The sequence below is a fragment of the Musca domestica genome, unplaced genomic scaffold (genome assembly GCF_030504385.1).
Source record: "Musca domestica strain aabys unplaced genomic scaffold, Musca_domestica.polishedcontigs.V.1.1 26, whole genome shotgun sequence".
Classification (NCBI taxonomy): Eukaryota; Metazoa; Arthropoda; class Insecta; order Diptera; family Muscidae; genus Musca; species Musca domestica.
Genome location: NW_026712283.1, coordinates 6,678,867 through 6,697,819, shown reverse-complemented (window position 1 = coordinate 6,697,819; position 18,953 = coordinate 6,678,867). Strand labels below are relative to the sequence as shown.

The following is an 18,953-nucleotide window of genomic DNA, read 5'->3' as shown; positions in this document are numbered from 1 at the left end:
TCCGATCTCTACCGTCTTTATAACAGATCCTGTGTTGATAGAAATATTCAGATATGTCAAGTCTAAATGGAATCGGATATTAATTTCGGTTTTATGAGCTTAATGGATATTCAAAATTTCGACCTTTTGTGGGTGAGGTATAAGAAGGAGTGGACAGATATATTCCTTCTCAACACCAGATCTTGTGTTCATAAAATAATTAGGATGTGTGAAATTTGAAGGCAATTGAACTCTTACATCATGTTTTATAAGAGTTCTAATTATTCAAAATGTTGACCCCTTGTGGGAGAGGCACTTGGTGGAGTGGACCGATATTATCCATTTTTGCAAATAACCTAGAACTGATGCAAATAGTAGGATTTGCAAAGTTAGAGCAAAATTGGATTATTTCTTCCCTTTATTATCCACTCGTCCGACAGCTGTTGAAATTATTCCAGTGACAGATTATTATATTATTTACCAGCGTACAAAAGCATTTTGGTGAGAATTTTCCAGAAAAAAAATTATTCGTGATGGAATTCAAGAGTGATAGTGTGATTTCTTTATATTTGGCTGGAAAACCACAAGTGGCTATCGTTAGATCACTCCAGCATTTAAATGTGAATAAATCTTTGTGTCTTGCAACATCAGCAGAAATGGTTTGAAAAGTAAAGAAGCAACTTGATCGAACACGCGTCACAGTGATCGAAAAATGGTTCGTGAGCTGAACATATCGCAATATTTCATTCGGCAAATATTGAAAAATTAGCTCGGGGTAAAGCCATTGAAATTCCAAAGGTCCAAGAACTTACACCGCAACAGAAAGAAAATAGACTCAAAAGAGCTAAAGAGTTGCTTCGCTTGGCCGAAAGTGGTGAACTGCCGAATTTGGTTTTCTCCGATGAGAAAACATTCGTTGTCCAGCAGTTTGCAAACAATTAAAAATATCGTGTTTACTTGCCAAAGAGGAAGTCAAACGCCGGCCATGGTGATGATGTGGGCCGTTATAACACCCGATGGTTGCTATCCGCTCGTATTAATCGACCGTCATTTCCAGCGCACAATGACCACCAAAATCTCCGGATACCAATCCGTGGCACCATTGTGTCTGGAGTATTTCCGAAAGCAAGGTTGGCACTAAAAAATACCAAACTGTCGATTACCTCAAGCAAGCGCTTCGCCGGGAATGGGCTAAAATACCACAGAGCAACATTCGGGCAGAGTGTGACGGTTTGGCACTATTGTGTCTGGGGTATTTTGGAAAGCAAGGATGGCACTAAAAAATACCAAAGTGTCGATCAGCTCAAGCAAGCGCTTCCCCGGGAATGGGCCAAAAAACCGCGGAGCAACATTCGGGCAGTGTGTGACGGTTTCATTGGCCGTGCCAAAGGTGACCAATTCGAACAAATCTAAACTTATTCTTAAATTTGATGCTATTTCCGATATTTTTTGCTTTAATTCAATTAAATTTAAAAAAAATGGAAAAATTATGGCGTTTGCAGTATTTTTATCTCATCCGGGTATACAGGTGGTGAAGAAAAATTTGGTTATCGCAACAACATTACATTTGGTCATTGCCACCAATGTTGCTGATGAGTGTTGCTGTATGTTGTTGTGATAACGGTTCACCTGCATTGCGTATGTCTGCTCGCTAGCATTAAGCCTGATGCAGGCAAAATTTCAATTCATCATTGAATTTTGTGTGGGCAAAAATGTCCTTCACGATCTCAAAAAGTCCGTCACGATCTCAAAAATTAGAAACCTTCAAAAAAGCATCTAAATATGGGTAAATTTCTTTATTTCGAAGCTTCAGTTCCAATTCCTCATTTGATACCCTACAACACTACAATTTGCTGTAATGTTTCTGTAGAGCTGACAACCTTTTGGCTAAAATGAAGATTCCGCTAAGAAGCATCGCCAATTATATTTATGCGATTTTTTACATTTTTTCCACTTGTGGTAAGAGTCCTTTTCGAATAGCTGAGACTTGTCAACATCCGTCCAGCCGTTCTAGAGTTATGAGCGGTGTAACTTATATTTATTTTTTGATATATGATATTGTATACAGTTTGCTTAATATCCGATATCTTGGCTATCAGCGCCACTGGTATGGTCAGAAGTGACCTTTTCGTGGATATCGCTGGAATAAAATATATTCGCGGTTTAATGCGAATTGTCGCATTTTTTACATTAAAGTTATGTTATGTTTCACCCACTAAATATAAATCGATGATCATTCAAATTGGTAGGTTTCTGCCCAACCCTAAATTCTACCACCATGCAAAATTCCATGTCGATTTCTCTATAATTGTGGCCTGTAGACTAGCTGCAAATTCCGAATGTTTTCAGTTTTTGGTCCATTTCAACCCCAAGCAATATTACGATCATCTCTAAAAACAAATTTCTTCTATTCTGACCCTACCTCCACCTGTCGTGCGGATCGGGCCGTAAATACAAAATAACATGGACAGACGGACAGGTGGAGGGACGGCCGGACGGGCACATATAGTTATATCGACTCAGCTTGGCTAGATAGAAGGATCGATACATAGCATCATGGGTCCAAGATAAAAACTTGTTGGCCCGTAAAAAACTATCGCCCCATAACTTTGCAATTTTAATTTTTAGTTACTCAAAAACCAAAAAAAAAAAAAATCCTTCAACCATCCTCATCATACCGCCACACCACTTCCCGCATAAAAGTATTAGCCAAAAGTGTAACAAATTCGCCGTAAAAGTTGAAGCGTATCGAAATTGCTTGTTCATGTCAATGTGGACGTGATTCATTAAATTGTTTGGAAGTTGTTTTTGTTTCTAGTTTTGTTGTTGCCTTTTCGGGTGGGTGTATGTGTGTGTGTTTATTACGGGCAAAACTGTAAAAACCATGAATAAAGGGATAAAAATCCTAACATTGTTAGAAGTGTGTGATTGAATTTTTCGCTCAACATAAACTTAGCTCACAACGAACATTTCCAAATTCATTCAATAATAAAATTGCTAAACAAAGAAAATGAAAATATGAATACGAATACGAACAACAATGTTTTAGCAACATGCAACAATACAAACAACAATAAAAAGAGCGTGGATATGAATTTTTCTATTGAATGTTAGATTTTGAAATTGAAAAGAGAAATTCTCATAAATTGAGTGATTAATATTTTAAAGGAAAAAAATGTTTCGAATTTTTAATTTATTTTTTTGAAAAAGCTATTAAATGATTTTAATGTTTTATTTGCGAAAATCAATTACAGGGTGAAATAAAAAAAATTGCAACAAAGTCAAACGCCATAATATTTACATTGTTATATCCTCCACCATACTATGGAGGGTATATTAACCTTGTCAGTCCGTTTGTAACTCCTCGAAATACCCATGTGAGACCCAATAAAGTATATATATTCTTGATCAGCGTAAAATTCTAAGTCGATTTAGCCATGTCGGTCTTTATGTCTGTTGTAATCACGCAATATTTCGAACGAATTGAGATAAAAGGCTACAATTTTGCACACATGTTTATTTTTCCATTAGGCAGGTTAAGTTAGCAAATGGGCCATGTAGGTCCACGTTTTCATATAGCCCCCATATAACGGTACCTCCCAATATTCGGTATTTTGATGATTTTAGCGACACTAGCGAATTATTTCAAATTTGGTATTTGAAGTTCTTAATGGATACTACAGCCTAAGACAGAAAATAGTCTGTGCAGGCCCACGTCTTCGTAAGGCACCCATATAACGGTACCTACCAATATTCGGTATTTCGATGATTTTATCGTCACTATTCACCGGAATTGTTTCAAATTACGTATTTAGAGTTCGTAATGGGAACTACAGTCTGAGACAGAAAATTTCCTATGCAGATGCAGGTCTTCGTATAGACCCCATATATCAGTACCTCCCTATATTCGGTATTTTGACGATTTTAGGTACAATACCAACCGAAATTGTTTGAGATTTCGTATTTGAAGTTCGTGATAGATGCTACAGCCCGTGACAATACCAACCGAAATTGTTTGAGATTTCGTATTTGAAGTTCGTGATAGATGCTACAGCCCGTGACAGAAAATTGTCTATGCTGGTTCAGGTCTTCGCACAGCTCCGATATAACGATACCTCCCTATATACGATATTTTGATGATTTAAGCTTCATTATTAACCGTTTATTACAATTTTCGATCTTGAATAGGTCCACGTCGTATAGACCCCAATACAACGGCTATATTCGGTATTTTTAAAATTTTAACAGATTTTTTTAAGGATTTTATTTATTTATTTATTTTTTTTTTTTGAAAATTTTCAAATTCGTTCCAAATGGTGGAGGGTATTCAAAGTACGGCCCGAACTCAATGCCTTTTAATTTGTTTTTTAATTTTATTAAATGAAACAAAAAATTTGGAAATAGCATCAAATTTTAGAATAAGTTTAGATTTGTTCCAATTGGTCACCTTTGGCACAAAATATGACCTTCAAACGGCCAGTGAAACCGTCACACACTGCCCGAATGTTGCTCTGCGATATTTTGGCCCATTCTCCAACAAAGCGCTTGCTTGAGGTGATCGGCACTTTGTTATTTTTTAGTGCCAACCTTGCTTTCTAAAATACTCCAGACACAATAGTCCAACGCATTGGTATCCGGAGATTTTCGTGGCTATATGCGCTGGAAATAAAGCGATGAACCTCATTTTGTAACCATTCTTGGGTGGCTCATGCGCAGTCTTGTTAGAATGTCCAAGATCTGCGGCCAAACTGTTTGGGTGACCAAGGCTTTAATATACCCTTCAGAATATTTTCGTGATAATATTCCGCATTTATTTGATTAATACGAGCGGAGAGCGACCATCTGTTGTTATGGCGACCCACACCACTACCATGGCCGGCGCTTGAGTTCTGGTGGCCAACAAAAGTGCACATTTTCACCTGACCTCTTTTCACTTTCTTATTTTTTAGTGCCAACCTTGCCTTCCAAAATACTCCAGACACAATAGTCCAACGGATTGGTATCCGAAGATTTTTGTGACCATTGTGCGCTGGAAATGAAGCGAGGAATCTTATTTTGTAACCAATCTTTGGTGGCGCATGCTGGGTGCGACCAGATTATTTTCGCGATAACATTAGGCCTTTAATCTGATGCCACGGTCGATTAATTCGAGCGGAGAGCGACCATCGGCTGTTATGGCAGCCCACACCATCACCATGACCGACGCTTGAGTTCTGGTGGCCTACCGAAGGTACATATTTTCAGCTGACCTCTTTGGCAGTGTTGCCGTTTTGGGCGTTTCCGTCCAAATTTGGGCGGAAAATGATAAATTTTGTGGTTTGGGCGGATTTTTTCCATATTGGGTACAAATTTATTTTTCATTGTTTATTTTTACGTAATTTAATTTTTTTATTACTAACTGAATTTTTTTATTTTTTTATTGAAATGAATCGTTACTTATTTTATAGATTTTTGTTAAGTTTTTTAATAATATATATAATACATTAGGCTATAGTCGTGCGGGGCCGACCATGTGATACCCTACAACACTACATTATGTTAGAAGCCCCCTCATGTCCAAATCCATTTTGGAAGATTTTGCTTTTGAAATTATGTCACGAAGCCCTGCCCAGATATTACCCTTAGCATTTTGACCAGGGATATTTTCCCAATATCTGTGCACTCCGTCGTGCTGTTAGTTTTTGTGGTCCATTTTACGGCTAAATATATTCCAATGGTCATCCAAAATGCCAGAATTCTTCCCTGTGCTTACCTATGTTCTCAGGCGTGTCGGTTGGCTTCAATTGTGTGATCAAGAAGATTTTTTTTCTGTTTTTGGTTCATTTAAACCCCTAAATATTTTGCGATCATCTCCAAGAGCAAGAGGCCCCTCTGTGTCTCCAAATTTAGACTCATCTATATGATTTGCTTGTCTACGATATTTGCCTATATTCGTCAATGAAAGTAAGCAAAGGCTGTCGTCGTGCGGCGCCGACCATGTGATACCCTACAACACTACAATATGTTAGAAGCCCTTTTATGTCCAAATCCATTTTGGGAGATTTCGCTTTTGAAATTATGTCACGGAGTACTGCCCAGATATTACCCTTAGCATTTTGACCAGGGACATTTGCCAAATATTTACGCTGTAAGTTGTTGTGGTCCATTTGACAGCTTAATAAAATTCAATGGTCATCTAAAATGCTAGAATTCTTCCCTGTTCTTAACTCTCTTCTCAGACGTGTCGATTGGAGATTTTCTGTTTTGGATTCACTTGAACACCTAAATATTTTGCGATTATATCCAATGCAAGAGGCTTCCTGTATTTTCAAATTTAGACACATCTATATGATGTGCTTGTCTACGATACTTGGCTATATTCGTCAATGAAATCAGCATTAAAAAGGCAGAAGTTCGCCTTTTGTGTATTTCGGATATGGCGTGTAAGAATGTTGGAAAGTAGTGGTCCATCGCTGTCCTAAACTCTAACTTCATGCGAGATTTCGTGTCCTTTGGTTTCTATTTGTGACCTTTATAACGGCTGCAAAATCAGGAATATTTTGAGTTGCAGGTCCATTTCAACCCCTAAATATATTGCGGACATCTTCGAAACAATAGGCTAAGCCCTTCTGAGCCTAACCTTACCTTTGTGAAAAATTTCGTGAGGATCGAACGATAATTGCAATCTGTATATAAATAATAACCCTAACCTGTGTTGTAAAGTGAAAAAATATTACAAAACAAATACTTCAATATTATAAGTCAATTTGAAAAAATCGCATGCGATAAAAAAAATCTATATGAACATCATTATTGGTATCTTTTTTATGCGACTTTTTAGTATTTATACATTAATGCCACAAGGGCATTCTAAATTGACAAAATTTGTCAAAATCGCTCCAGCCATTCTGAAGATATAAGCATTCTAGCTGACATCCCCTTCCTTTGTATATATACATTGTATATATTTCTCTATATATATCCGATAATTTTACTATCGGCATCTACGTAACGGTCAGAATTGACCTGTTCGTCTATTTGTGATTTCGCCGGCAGTAAAAATATTCGCGAATTAATGGAAAAATTTACTTTTATTTATCGCAAATGATATGGTCTACTAAACCACTAGCAACTGCAAAATCAGGAAATTTTTCAGTTTTTGGTCCATTTCAACCCCTAAATATTATGCGATCATCTCCAAAAGGGTTCTATTCTGACCTTAACCCCAGCTACATTCTAAATTTCGTGAAGATCGGGCCATAAATGCGACCTGTAGAGTGATTACAAATTAATATGGACAGACGGACAGATGGACGGACGGACATACATAGCTAGATCGACTCAGCTCGGCGAGATAGGAAGATTCATATATACTTTCCTATGTGGGAAACCAATATTTCGTGGTGTTACATAATTTTTGGCCCAGTTATAATACCCCCAACACCTGAATAATAATAATGACTTTAATATATTTAATACATTGAATTCTTGTATTATGTTACTTTTTCAAATATATATATATATATATATATATATATATATATATATATATATATATAATATATATAAAAAAAAACTACAAGTAAAATAATATAAAATTGAGTACCTTTTTTATGTATAGTGTAAAATTTTCAATACAATTTACTTGAATACAAACTACATGTAAATTATTCAACTTTTTACAGTTTGGGCGGATATATATATATATATATATATATATATATATATTTATATATATATATATATATATATATATATATATATATATATATTTATATATATAAATATATATATATATTTATATATATATATATATATATATATATATATATATATATATATATATATATATAATATATATAAAAAAAAACTACAAGTAAAATAACATAAAATTGAGTACCTTTTTTATGTATAGTGTAAAATTTTCAATACAATTTACTTGAATACAAACTACATGTAAATTATTCAACTTTTTACAGTTTGGGCGGATATGGTCGATTTTGGGCGGTTTTTAGAAAAAATTTGGGCTGAAATAAAAATTTCAAACGGCAACACTGCTCTTTGGCACGAAGAACACGATCACTTTGTTTGTTTACAAATTGCTGGACAACGAATGTTTTCTGATCGGAGAAGACAATTCGACAGTTCACCACTTTCGGCCAAGCGAAGCAACTCTTAAGCTCTTTTGAATCTACTTTCTTTCTGTTGCGGTATTAGTTCTTGCACTTTTTAGAATTTCAATGGCTTTACCCCGAGCTCATTTTTCAATATTTGCCGAATGGAATATTGCCATTTGTTCAGCTCACGAGCCATTTTTCGGCCACTGCGACGCGGGTTTCGATCAAGTCGCTTTATTACTTTTCAAACCATTTCTGCTGATGTTGGTGTTTTCTTCCGTCCACTTCCTTGACGTCGGGCTATGCTACCAGAATCACGGTAACGAGCGATGGACGAGCCACAAAAGATTTATTCTCATTTAAATGCTGGAGTGTTCTACGATAGCCATTTGTGGTTTTCCAGCCAAATATAAAGAAATCACACTAATACGATGAATTCCATCACGAGTAAAATTTTTTTCTGAAAAAATCTCACCAAAACGCCTTTGTACGCTTGTAAACAATATAATGAGCTGTCACTGCCATAATTTTAACAGCTGTCGGTCAAGTGGCTTAGAAATGGCAGCAGTCTGAATTTGGCTGCAGTTTTTCCATTTCACCCTGTATATTTTATTTGCTGCATATCCTACGTCTCCACCATCAGTACATGAAGCCCACTGAATATTTTATATAAACAAATATTAACCCCTCTCCAAACCGAATACCACCAAACCCATACAACGACTTAACATATAATCTCACACTTCCTTTACACACAATACATCATACAGATTCTCATTTTATTATTATAACTATTATTTTGTTTACAATAACTCTATATAAAGACATCACAATAAATATTAGTAAATATATATTTGATTTTTGAAAATATATAATTTTGTAATTGATGTTGTTGTTGTTTTTCTCTCTTCATCATCATAAGCAATTGATACAGAATCACATAGAAATAATAGAAGAACATGCATACAGATACGTAATGTAGGTAATGGAACACAGGTGTCCATTTTTTTGTTGTTGTTGTCATTTTATTCGGTACTGGAGAGTAGGCCTTTTTCTCGAAGTTTCATAGTAACCATTTTTCATTTAAGCTTCTTCAGTTTCAGCTGCTTCCAATTGTTTGCGACTGGGCTGCCATGGTGAAATTAATTAAAAAAAGATATTGAATGACAATGTTTTTGGCCCCATTGCTAATTATGAAATAGCGGAACTTACCTTGGGTTGCATAAGAATGAATGGTAGCTCGGCGCACAACTCACCACCCAATGCACCCAAAAATAGTTTGACCTTAACGGCATAGGAAACAATTATGCCAAAAGCATCACGGGCATCTGGACTGGCAATCCTGTAGAAAACAGACAGCAGTGCTCCATTTCATTAGAAATGAAAAAGAATATGGGAATGGTATGCGAAAATTTCAATGAAGGTGACAGTGAAATAAACAATTTTTTTTTTTTTTTTTGCCATTGGAAAATAACTAAAATCGGAGGTATAATACAAATGTTGTACCAAAAGGTGGACCTATATTGATCATATTTTTTTAAATATGTATTATTTTATAAGAATTCTAAATGCCCAAAATTTGGTTAAATTAAATGGAAAAATGACCACAACGCAAAAAACCCTTGATACTGGAGTTATCCTTAAAAGTACTATTCCAAAAAGTGGAGGAATATGAACCATTTTCGTTTCCAATGATTCTAGGTGTCATTCAAAGATTTCAATACAATTTCAAAGCAATATTTCATACTCTCAGCCTCAGGCTACAGAGGGTATACACATTTGATACGGCCAAAACGTGTCTCATCGAAATAACGGTTTTATATCCTAGTTGTCTTTGGAGTCGATCTGGCGATGCTGGTTGGTGCGCACGATAATATTATTATCAAACTTAGACCAAGTTCGGAGATGGGCAATATCGGTCGACTCCTTCTGGTACCTCCCCCAGGAAAGTTCAAAATTTTCAAAAAAAAAAAGTATTTTACTGCAGAAAAAGAGAAAGGATAATCCGATTTTTGCTCCAACTTTCCTAATATATGCATCAACGCTATGTCAGGTGCGCAAGCTCTTCTTTCATAATCTGCTAAAATTTTCCACGTAATTATTTTTTGTGTTGTACAGTGTAATCCTCACTAATTGTACTTTTTGAAGCCACCAAAATTCTTTAAAGTCTCCAAATCAAAGTTTGGAATACGTTTTCAGACTTCCTTATATTCTTCAAAAGATTCCCGCTAGTTGTCCTTTTAGAGCTTCTTAAAGATTCTTTAATAAAAACTCCATAAAAAAATTTTAATTGACTCCCTTAAAAAATCTTTCAAAAACAGACGTTAATTGTCCTAAAATTCATTAACAAATCCACTTCAATTATAAATTCTGAATTGTGATTTTAGGGCCTCTTGAAATGCTTTGAAAAATAAATTTTAATTGTTCTTTTTTGAACCTCTTGAAGTTGTTTAAAAAATTAATTTTATTTCTCTTTTTCGGAACCTCCTAAAAATAATTGCTGTTTAAAAAATCCAGTTTAATCGTTTCTTTAGAAGCCTCCAAACTTTTTTTTTAAATCTGCATTAACTGTATCTTTAGGGGACTCCTAAAATTCTCCAGAAATTTTTTAAAAAAACCTAAGCTTTGAGTCCTTTTTAGAACCCCAAGAAAACCTTTAAATAATTTACGTTTAGAGTCCTTTTAAGAACCTCCAGAAAATTTTGAAAAAATCTATGCGTAGAGTCCTTTTTAGAACCTCAATAAAGTCTTTAAAAAATCTACGCTTAGAGTCCTTTTTAGGACCTCCAGAATATCTTTAAAAATCCACTCTTAATGTCCTTTTTGAGAACTCCTGGAAACCGTAAAAAATCTACGCTAACAAACCATTTTTGAAAATAATTAACACATCCACGTTTAGAGTCATTTTTGAGAATTCCTGGAAATCTTAAAAAAATCTACGAAAAGAGTCTTATTTAGGACCTCTTGAAAATCTTTATAAAAACTTACGCTTATAAACTTAGAGAGAATTCCTGGAAATCTTTAAAAACCCTACCCTAAGAGTCCTATTTGGGAACTCCTGAAAATCTTTAAACATCCACGTTTAGAGTCCTTTTTGAACATTCCTTGAAATCTTTAAAAAAAATCTGAGGTTACAGTTCTTTTTAGGACCTATTGAAAATATTTCAAAAATCCACGTTTGGAGTCCTTTTGGAGAAGTCGTGTAAATCTTGAAAAATCTCCGCATACAATATTTTCTGAGTTTTTTTCTCCTAAAAAGCTATCTCCTGACTTTTTTAAAGACCTATCAAAAACTTCAAAAAAAAAAACACTTTTGGAGTCCATTCAGAGACTTCCTGAAAAATCCATTCATGAAGTCCTTTACGGGGTCTTTTAAAAAATTTGGAAAAACATCTCTAGAGTCCTTATAGGGGCTAACTAAAAATTTAAAAAGAAAATTTGGAATCCTTTCAAAGACCTTCGGAAAATTTTCAAAAAAAACGCACATTTAAAGTGCTTTAATCGGCCTTCGCAAATCTTTAAAAATACACGTTTAGAGCACTTTAAGGGGCTTCTAATAACCTTTGAAAACTCTACTATTAGTGTACTTTAAGCGGCTCCTAATAATCTTTGAAGGACTCCACCTTTAGGGATTTCTAAAAATCGTTAAAAAATCCAGATTTGGAGCCCTTTAAGGGGTTCCTACAAAATCTTTAAAAAAAAGCTACGTTTAGATTCCATTAAGCGGCACTTAAAAATCTTTAAAAAAAAACTACGCTTAGAATTCTTTTTAGGACCTCCTGAAAATGTTTAAAACAAAAAAATTAGAATTCTTTTTAGGACCTCTTTTTTTAAAACTCTTGAAAATTAAAAAAAACACATTTAGAGTGGTTGAAGTTGAAGTCCACGTTTACAGTCCTTTTTCAGACCTTCTGATTTTTTTAAAAATCCACATTTAGAATCCTCTTAGAGACCTCGTGAAAATCTTGAAAAATCTACGCTTACAATCTTTTTTGAGTTCCTTCTCTGAAAAAGCTACTTTTAGAATTTTTTTTAAACGTCTATAAAAAACTTAAAAAATTTGGAGTTCACTACGGGTATCCTAAAAAGCTTAAAAACAATACTAGAGTTCTTTTAGGAGCTACCTAGGAATTTAAAAAAATCCCCATTTGGAGTTTTTTTAGGGACCTTAAAAGGGCCGTTAAAAAAATTATAAAAAAACGCTTAAAGTCCTTTGTAGGCTCTCTAAAACAAATTCACATTTGAAGTACATTTTGAGATCTCCTTAATTTCTTGAAAAAAAGTAGTTCTTAACCTTCCGTTTAATACCTCTAACAGTTTTGAGAAAATTAAAATTTTAAGCCCTACCCAAAACTGGAAAAAATCCTTCTAAAAATCGTAAGAAAGCGTAAATAGTCATTTTTGAGACTCTTATTTAGAAACCCCATATAACTCTTAGAAAAATCCAAGTTTAGAGTCCTTTTTGGGACGTCCTAAGAATATTGAATAAAACTTTCTAAAACTTAAAAAATCGTCTTGACTAAAATTCTAAGAAAATCTTCTAGCACTTCATAAACTCAGCGTTTTTCGCGGTCTTTTAAAAATCTCAAAAAATCCACGTTGGTTATACTTTGCGGAAGTTCTAAAAACTATTAAAACTCCGAGTTACTAGTCCACACTTCATGTCCTTCAAAAAATCAATACCTTCCATTGATTATTCTTTTTCAGGGTATCCGAAAAAATTATTAAAAAATTCACTTTGGATTGGTTTGGTAGTGTGCTAAAAAATTCTTTAAAATTCGCGTTTTGAATTAAAAAACAAGTAAAAAAACATTAAGTTCGGCCGGGCCAAACTTTTAATACCCTCCACCCTAGGGTAAAAGAACATTAGAAGAAATGTGGCAAAAAACATTAAAATGCCGAATATCGGGAGGTACCGTTATATAGGGGCTACACCAACACGTGCACCTATAATTACAATGTTTCGCCACACGAACTAGGACCCGTTATGACCCACAAATACCAACTTTTACACAAATCAGTGAAAAAATGTGGCATAAATCATCAAAATACCGAATATTGGGAGGTACCGTTATATGGGGACTATACCAGAACGTGGACCTATACATGCAATGTTTTGCCACACGCTCAGGGACCTGTTGTGACCTACAAATACCAATTTTCAGACAAATCCGTGAAAAAATGTGGCATAAATCATCAAAATACCGAATATCGGTAGGTTCCGTTATATGGGGGCTATACCAAAACGTGGACCTATACATGCAATGTTTTGCCACACGCTCAGGGACCCGTCATGACCTACAAATACCAGTTTTCAGATAAATCCGTGAAAAAATGTGGCATAAATCATCAAAATACCGAATATCGGTAGGTTCCGTTATATGGGGGCTATACCAAAACGTGGACCTATATATGCAATGTTTTGCCACACGCTCAGGGACCCGTCATGACCTACAAATACCAGTTTTCAGATAAATCCGTGAAAAAATGTGGCATAAATCATCAAAATACCGAATATCGGGAGGTACCGTTATATGGGGACTATACCAGAACGTGGACCGATATATCTCATTTTCAATACCAACCATCCTAGAGACAATACACACACTTGTGCCAAATTTCAAAGGTCTACGTCAAATAATGTGGGCTCTATCGTGATTTCAACAGACAGACAGACAGACGGACAGACAGACAGACAGACAGACGGACAGACGGACATCGCTAAATCGTCTTAGAATTTTATGCTGATTATGAATATATATACTTTATGGTGTCTACGACGAATATTTAGAGGTGTTGCAAACGGAATGACAAAGTTAATATACCCTCCTACCCATGGTGGAGGGTATAAAAATAATAAAAATCCTCGTTGGATGACAATTTTGAGGATCCTAACAATGTTTTAAAAGTCCACATTTGGTGCCCATTTTGAGACCTCCTAATTTTTTTAATCCACATTAATTGTCGCAGTGGGTCATATTTATAATTTTTAATAAATCAAACTTTTTAAAAATCCAAAAAATTTCCTTTTGGTATTTTAAGCTCCTTTTAAAATCATCGAATGAAATCGTAATCCTTTGTTGATGTATATGAGGGTATGAGTAATAGAAGTATAAGTTGTTCTTTCAAAATTTCTACTCACAATGTTGTTGAAGCCAATGAGGTATTCTTGTGTTTAACATCACCTTCCACAGCGACTCCGGCACGATCGCAGTTGGCCGCCAAATTCGGTACCAAATACATAACCTTTTGCAAGCTGGAACCCGGATTTAGAGGACACCCCTCGGCACTTTCCGAAAATGCAATTGTATTACGGAACTGGCCATTTTGGAAGAGTACAACATCAATGCCCTGCTGGACCATGGCCTTGATTTTCTTCACAACCTTATTGGAGTTGTTGCGCACGCAAATATTTATGGCAATCTTTTCGCCATGATGATACAGCTGCTTGTCCAATGTCACCTCCAATTCCAATTCTCCAGGCGACAGCAGGAAATCCTTGCGTACCACAGTGCATGGTTGGATACCCTGTTTGGTGGGTGCATATTGCACTTTACGAATGCCCAAATTAATGGTACTACGACGATGAGTACGATCACAATCATTTTCACCGCCAAAGACCTTAACGAAATATTGGACACCACATGGCTGGGAGTTGTCGTTGGCCTTTTGTTGTAGCACAACCGAAGCGGGGGAGCTTGGCGGCATTTCCATAACAAACGGGAATGCATTCGAACCCAATTTCTTGAGTAGACGCTCCTGCATTTTGGTCAGTTGTATGTCCACCTTTTGTTCGGGGTGGACTTGTTGCGACACCAAAATTAATTCCTTGGAAAAACGTAGACCAATCAGTTCGTCATCTTCACGGCCATAACGGAAATTACAAATCAGCTGAACGAAGATTTTGCGATTCTGGCGAACGTATTCATCGTCCAGGACAATGATGCCATCTGTAAGGGTATGAGAAATTTAGATGGTTAGAAAAATTAACAATTAATAAAAATTAACAATAAAAATATTGAGATTTCAGTAGCCGATAATAAAATCGATCAAAAATGTTTATTTTTATACCCTCAGTCATATAGATGGAGAGGGTATATATCTTTTAATACCGCCAAAACGTGCCTCATCGAAATTAGTGTTTTAAACCCTAGGTCTCTTTGGACCTAATTCGTTTCAGGACATTTGGAGTCGATCTAGCGATGTCCGTCCGTCTGTCTGGCTGGTGCGCACGAAAACTCTCGAGGAGGTATCCGATTTGACCCAAACTTAGTATATAGTAATAGCACAACATCAATGCCCTTTGATCGAGTTCGAAGATGGGCAATATCGGTGCACTTCTTCCAGAACCTCCCCTACACAGAAAGAGAAAGGATGATCCGATTTTTCTCCAATTTTGCAAATCTTAATATATACATCAGTGCTAGGTCAGTTACGAAAATGAACAATGTCGATATCAAGTACCTCTACCACAAAAAGTCAACATTTTGTATAATTACACATCACAACATTTTTATTATTCAAAGGCCTGGTGTGAAGATGGAATATATCGTTTCACTCCTTCTAGTACCTCCCCCACAAAGGATCAAAATTTTGAATATCCCTGAAGTTCTTATAACGCGAAATTAACATCCGATTCCATTCAGACTTAGTAAATCGCAATATTTCTATTAACACAAAATCTGCAATAAAGAAAATAGAGATCGGACCAGTCCTTCTGGCATCTCACCCACAAAGGGTCGACGTTTTTCATAACCAAAACGATTATAAAGTCCGAAATAAACATCCGTTTCTCTTCATATTTCACACATCCCATTATTTCTACCAACACAAGATATGTTGTGAAGATGGGATATATCGGTCCAATCCTTATTGTACCTCCCCTCCAAAAATTTAACATTTTAATATCTGTGAAGCTCATATAACGCGAAATAAAAGTCCGATTTCATTCAGACTTGGTACATATCAATATTTCAACCAATACAAGATCTGTTGGATCGATGGTAGAGATCGGACCATTTCTTCATTTTTTCCGACTCGAAATTTAATGTGCAGATGATATACAGGATGAGATGAAAAAACTGCAAATAATTTCAGACTTCTGTCATTTCTAAGCCACTCGTCCGACAGCTTTTAAAATTATTCCAGTGACAGCTCATTATATTGTTTATAAGCGTACAAAAATATTTTTGTTAGAATTTTCCAGAAAAAAAGTTATTTGTGATGGAATTCAAGCGTGATAGTGTGATTTCTTTATATTTGGCTGGAAAACCACAAATGGCTATCGGTAGAGCACTCCAGCAATTTGGGTCTCGTACCATCGCTCGATGCCGTGATACTGGTAGCGTAGCCCAACGTCAAGGAAGTGGACGAAAGAAAACAGCAACATCATCAGAAATGGTTCGAAAACTAAAGAAGCGACTTGATCGAAACCCGCGTCGCAGTCGCCGAAAAATGGCTCGTGTGCTGAACATATCGCAATGCTCCATTCGGCAAATATTGAACAAAATGAGCTCGGGGTAAAACCAATAAAATTCCAAAAAAAGCAAGAACTTACACGGCAACAGAAAGAAGATAGACTCACAAGAGCTAAAGATTTGTTTCGCTTGGCCGAAAGTGATGAACTGCCGAAGTGATGAAAAACATTAAGTTCGGCCGGTCCAAACTTTTAATACCCTCCACCTTAGGGTAAAGGAAACATTAGAAGAAATGTGGCAAAAGCTATTAAAATGCCGAATATCGGGAGGTACCGTTATATGGGGGCTATACCAAATCGTAGATCTACACATGCAATGTTTCGCCAAAGGAGCTAGAACCCACTATTACCTACAAATACCAATTTTCAGACAAATCCGTGAAAAAATGTGGCAAAAATCATCAAAATACCGAATATCGGAGGTACCGTTATATGGGGGCTAAGCCAAAACGTGGACCTATAATTACAATGACTCGCCACACGAACTGAGACCCATTATGATCTACAACTACCAATTTTCAGAGAAATTCTTGAAAAAAATGTGTCAAAAATAATCAAAATACCGAATATTGGGAGGTACCGTTATATGGGGACAATATCAAAACGTGGACCTATACATACAATGTTTCGCCACACGAACTAGGACCCATTATGACCCACAAATACCAATTTTTAGACAAATCAGTGAAAAAATGCGGCAAAAACCATCAAAATACCGAATATCGGGAGGTATCGTTATATGGGGACTATACCAGAACGTGGACCCATATATCTTATTTTCAATACCAACCATCCTAGACACAATACAAATTGCTCTGCTAAATTTTGGCGCTCTACGTCAAATAATGTGGGCTGTATCGTGATTTCAACAGACAGACAGAGAGACAGTACAATAATGGTGTTTGACTTTGTTGCATTTTTTTTATATAACCCTGTATGTCTGCCAACCTCTTCTGGTTCCTCGCCCACAAAGGGTCACAATTTTCAATATATACAGCAGCCGTCTATTTATTTCTCTCAACCAAAAAATTTATACGAATATTGAATTTATCGGATTTTGGATGTAAATGTTCCATTTTCTTGTAACCGAAGTGTGAAAAAGGAATTCTTCGGTCCACTAAATCTGTTACGAAATCTAATACATTTTCTAAAAATTATCACAGATCTCATGAAATGAAGGAAATTTGGCACATCGCAATATTTATATAATATTTATTTAAAATTAAAATGGACAATATTGGCCCATTCCTTCATAATCATAACAAAAGTCGAAATATATTGAAATAATCGAACGCTGGGTGGGGGTATACATCTGTCTGCAAATCCGATTGATTACCTTGTTTTAAATAGTTTTTTTTTTTTTTTTTTTAATATCAATATATAAAAATGTTCATAACTTCATTTTGTTGTCGTCCTCGTAGAACCTTTAAATATTTGCTTATTTCGTAATTTTCTCCCCCTGGTTTAATTGGGTTACCAAAATCTTAGCTGGCACGTTTCGCACTTTTATGGTTTCATTGAAACCATTTCAATTTCGCCAACAAACAATTCCAACACTTTGTACATATGAATATCCACTTATAACAACAACCACTAATTTCCGAACATCTATTCAGGACAACCTACCAACTGGCTCCACCTGGGTCACCGAATCCACAAACTCACGCCTGTTCATGTACAGGGTGATCATGTTGTTGGGCGATGCCTTTTTAAAGACTTTAAAATTTACAACCATTTTGATAGAGTTTTTTTTTTTTCTTTGACTTAATTAAATTTTACGAAAATCAAAAAAACGTTGAATTAAAAAAAATTATACATAAAACTTTTGTTCGTTCGTTTAAATGAGTGAGGGTGGGATTGTGTGGTGTTTGCAACAAAACAAAAAAAAAATGTTTGTTAATTTTTTTTCTTCTTTTTTTTCTCGTTTCTCCAAAAAATTTTAGTTGCACAGCACTTATATTCACGATTTCTAAAATGACTTTGAATTAGTTTTGAGAATTAGACCAACCTTTATACTGTTTTTCTTTCTTTCGTTCTATGGGTATTTATTTAATTAGTTTTCCAAATGGGGAAATGGCAACAACTATGGAAAATGCACAAGAGGACCAGAATGAATGAAGAAATGAAAACCAAAAGTGATATGCGTTCGGTAGTGAAGACCTGCAGAAAACACTTTCCACAATGTGGTAGAATACGGAAAAATATATATTTTTTAAATATTATTCAATATATACATGTAAATATTGAGATTAGAATTTTCCTCAGCATATAACACATCAGTTCTATTGCCTGGGCTTGAAAAATCATCCAATTTTCTGTGTATATGATTTTTTTGATTTATTTTGATTTGAGAACGTTCTCTCTCTATAAAAATAAAATTCTGCTTCGGATTTGCTTAACCA

At 35.4% G+C, this 18,953-nt stretch overlaps 1 protein-coding gene across 1 annotated transcript; it reads right to left on the bottom strand.

Moving 5' to 3' along the window:
* Positions 1–8,822: 8,822 nt before the first annotated feature.
* LOC131803036 (phosrestin-2-like) lies at positions 8,823–18,533 on the bottom strand. Its single transcript, XM_059123940.1, has 4 exons — positions 18,178–18,533; positions 14,218–15,025; positions 9,288–9,417; positions 8,823–9,203 (listed from the first exon to the last, which is right to left on the bottom strand). Exons 1-4 carry the CDS (start codon positions 18,284–18,286, stop codon positions 9,159–9,161), a joined length of 1,092 nt encoding a protein of 363 aa, XP_058979923.1. The 5' UTR covers positions 18,287–18,533; the 3' UTR covers positions 8,823–9,158.
* Between the last annotated feature and the right edge of the window lie 420 nt (positions 18,534–18,953).

Bases quoted from the DNA above. Each gene is read 5' to 3' on its own strand.
- LOC131803036 (XM_059123940.1), bottom strand. From the start codon at position 18,286: ATGGTTGTAAATTTTAAAGTCTTTAAAAAGGCATCGCCCAACAACATG. The intron at 9,418-14,217 runs GTGAGTAGAAAT...TGTTTTCTACAG, and splicing joins TCATTGGCTTCAACAACATT to GATTGCCAGTCCAGATGCCC. The intron at 9,204-9,287 runs GTAAGTTCCGCT...TCACCATGGCAG, and splicing joins TCATTCTTATGCAACCCAAG to CCCAGTCGCAAACAATTGGA.